This window comes from Bidens hawaiensis, unplaced genomic scaffold (genome assembly GCF_021521415.1).
Source record: "Bidens hawaiensis isolate Kalapana, Puna unplaced genomic scaffold, B.hawaiensis_p1.1 tig00024458_1, whole genome shotgun sequence".
Taxonomy (NCBI): Eukaryota; Viridiplantae; Streptophyta; class Magnoliopsida; order Asterales; family Asteraceae; genus Bidens; species Bidens hawaiensis.
The window spans coordinates 47,473-51,140 of NW_027493862.1; the positions used below are offsets into that span (position 1 = coordinate 47,473).

At 37.1% G+C, this 3,668-nt stretch overlaps 1 protein-coding gene across 1 annotated transcript; it reads left to right on the forward strand.

The window, feature by feature from the left end:
* Nucleotides 1–484: 484 nt before the first annotated feature.
* LOC143569340 (uncharacterized) lies at nucleotides 485–1,554 on the forward strand. Its single transcript, XM_077055284.1, has 2 exons — nucleotides 485–1,166; nucleotides 1,538–1,554. The coding sequence occupies exons 1-2, from the start codon at nucleotides 485–487 to the stop codon at nucleotides 1,552–1,554; spliced, it is 699 nt and encodes a 232-aa protein (XP_076911399.1).
* Nucleotides 1,555–3,668: the final 2,114 nt, after the last annotated feature.

Sequence of the window (3,668 nt, forward strand, 5' to 3'; positions counted from 1 at the left end):
AACAATGCATGATTGTATGCTAATGTGGTACTTGAACCGAAAGTTGAGACTTAATACATGATATGAGTTAGTTCTTCTAAAATCTAAACCGTTTAACCTAACTTAAAAAATAAATGTAATATAAAATTTTAATAGGGACGGAAAATAAAATGTAGGACATTGTTTGTATTCATTATCAGGACAATTTAGTGCATCACTTCACCATCATCTATCGATAAAACTGTTTGGCATTCGGCCATAAGCAATTCATGGATCGCGATCAAATTGACAACATAAATTCACGATATAGTCATATAAACTCGGGAATTTGGCACGTCAGACTTCTCAAATTGATCCTCTCCTCTCAATCAACTTTCGATCTTCAACCTCTCACCTTGGTGGCTACTATCCTCAAATCCAAGGTTAGGTATCTTTCGAACTTTTAATTTGATTAATTTAGTCCAAGGATAAAGAAGTTCTGATTTCAAAGGAAGGAGGGACATTAATGAGTTTTCAATGCCCTGTGTTAAACTCCACAAATTACACCATTTGGGCTATAAATATCAGATCGATCTTTAACGTCCATGGAATTTGGGAAGCCATCGTACCAAAAGAGGGCAACGAAGTTGATGAGAAAAAAGATAATACTGCAATAGCATTACTATTCCAAGCGATTCAAGAAAACATGGTATTGCAAATTGTTAATTTTACTTCGGCCAAAGAAATTTGGGACGCATTAAAGGTTCGACATGTTGGAGTTGACAGAGTTATAGAAGCGCGTTTAGAAACTCTAGAGTCAGATTTTGAGTCTCTAAAAATGGGTGTTGACGAGTCGCTTGATGTGTATGCCGGGAAAATAAGTGAGATTACATCACAAGCGAGCAATCTTGGGCATACTATGAATGACAAGAAACTGGTCCGAAAGCTACTCAGTTCTGTGCCAGAAAAACTCATACAAATTGTTGCTGCAATCGAGCAGTTTGTGGATCTTGGTGCAATGCCATTCCAAGAAGCCGTTGGAAGGCTAAAGGCTTTCGAGGAGCGCACCAAGAAGAAAAACAAGGAGGTAGATATGCATAACAGACTTCTGTTCACGAAAGAAGAAGGAAAAGAGAAAGTAAAGGAACAAAAGTGTGAACATTGCGGTCATGAAAGTTCAAAGCAAGGAAACAAAGAACGTGGTCGAGGCAAGTATGGGAAGACTTGGAAGAATAAACAAGGAAATCGGATCAATATTTTATACATAAATTCGGTCTTTGAGACTTCCATACAATATTTTATAAACATACGAAAGAATCATATCAATAATTATACCCTGACGCCACACCGGGGCCGTTTGAAATTTTGCCGGTATTGCCAAAGGGGTATGTTCACCGAGCCGGAGAAAAAACTGAGTATGAGTCGAACCACTGAATCGGATCATAAATTTGGTCTTGGAGACTTCCATACAATATTTTATAAACATACGAAAGAATCGAATCAATAATTTTGCCCTGGCGCCACCCGGGCTCGTTCGAAATTTTTCCAGTATTGCTAAAGCGGTATGTTCACTGAGTAGGAGAAAAAACTGCGTAATGGTCGAACCACTAAATCGGATCAGAAATTCGGTCTTGGAGACTTCCATACAATATTTTATAAACATACGAAAGAATCAGATCAATAGTTATGCACTGGCGCCACCTGGGGCCCGTTCAAAATTTTGCCAGTATTGCCAAAGGGGTATGTTCACCGAGCCGGAGAAAAAACTGAGTATGGGTTGAACCACTGAACCGGATCAGAAATTCGTTCTTGGAGACTTCCAGACAATATTTTATAAACATATGAAAGAATCAGATCAATAATTATGCCCTGACGCTAGAGGTGAGCAAAAAACGGTTTGTTACCGCCAGATTCGAGGAACCGGAACCCCGATGCCTCAGAACCGCTAACGTGTGTTACTTTACGGTTCTCGGTTCTCATAATTTGCATTAAACGGTTCCCGGTTCAGTTCCGGGTAAAATCCGCGGTTCTAGACTTGGATCCGAAGAACCGGAATATTAAAAATGTTTTAGATAAATTACCAATCCCCATTTTTTATAGAGTAACTTATTAACCAGCATTTATTCAATTATATTTTAATTCAAATATTCTTTCTTTACGTTCAAGGCCTAGTAACCATGATCAATTTTGATTTAAGCTATCAAGGTAACGCAATATAAAATGATATGATCTTTCAGAATCTATCGTTGCTAATGATTTATTTAAATTCAACAATTATGTTTTAATTAAAAAAATATAACCGATGTTATGTTGTAATCTAAATTAGTTTTACCGTGAAAGAAGACATACACTTGTATAAACTTGTTTTACAATTTGCACAGTTTGCATATCTCATTTGATAAATAAACGATCGAACTGGTTCTAGCTAGAACCGATTAGCGAGAACCGTCTTTAGCGGTTCTGGAACCGAACCGGTTTACTATAATAAGTTCCGAATCTGGTTCTATTTTTCACTCATTTTCGGTTTCAGTTCAGTTCTCACGGTTCTGAACCGTCGCACAACCCAACCTATAGCGTGTATATGTTTTTACCCGCGTTTTTATTAGCCCAGCATGTAGCTTGGTTTCGAATTTTTAATTTTTTTTATCACGTAGCACATATAAGTTACATCTACAATGAGATTTATTATCTGTAGGAATAGTGTTCTAGCAATTTGCAAGAGTTTATGTTTAAGAATCATCTTTTATGAATTTATACAAACTAGTAGTAAATATCAAAATAATATAATTATTTTTTGCTCCACTATTAAAGTACTCACCCCATATTTGATATTCCATACCTAAATTTATATGGAAAGCTAATGTAACATCATATAATTAGACGTTCACTAATACTTCTATATCCTATAATTTAATGTGGTTGTGAGTGGAGAGAAATATTCTTGTTATTGGGATACAATAGATTTTAGAAGGTGAACAAATTTTATGGATAAACCTATATTTTAATAAATTATATGGATGAGGATGAGGATGAGGATGAGGATGAGGATGAGGATGAGGTTTGTATTATGAATGCTCATAGTAAAGAAAATTAATAAATGTATAATAAATCTATATCATATGCTCATAAAATAATGTCTTAAAATGCTGTTGTAAATGTGTAGACTCAAGTCTTTTTTTAGTTTTGTTTGAAATTGATGTGTGAAAGGAAAGAAAGGTTGGAGATGTTACACTGAGTCAAGTGAAAAGCACAAATGTTTTGAGTTTCACCTAAAAAGAAAATAATAATTAGGAACAAAAAGCATTTGTAAGGCTGAGGGGTGTGGGTGCTAACCTGGGCGCGAGAGCCCCTCCGCTCGCGCCCCCAGGCGCTAACCCCACACCACCGGGGCGCGAACCGGGGCGCGAACGGGGCGCGAGCGCGAGCCCCCAGGCAGGCGTGAGTGTGGTCGCGGGAGAAGAGAGAGAAAGAGCCGTTGAGCTCGCGAGAAAGAGCCGTTGAGCTCCGAATTTTTTAAAAAAAAAACCTTAAAACCTCTATATAATACCCCAAATTACTCCCATTTCAACCATATCAAAACACAATTTCACCTTACAAACTCTTATATAATATCCCAAACTCCTATATAATACCCAAAAATGTCTGGAAATTGGTACCCAAACCTAGATTCAGATTATATTGACGACGATTTATGGTCGTCACCAGACCAA

Bases quoted from the DNA above. Each gene is read 5' to 3' on its own strand.
- LOC143569340 (XM_077055284.1), top strand. From the start codon at position 485: ATGAGTTTTCAATGCCCTGTGTTAAACTCCACAAATTACACCATTTGG.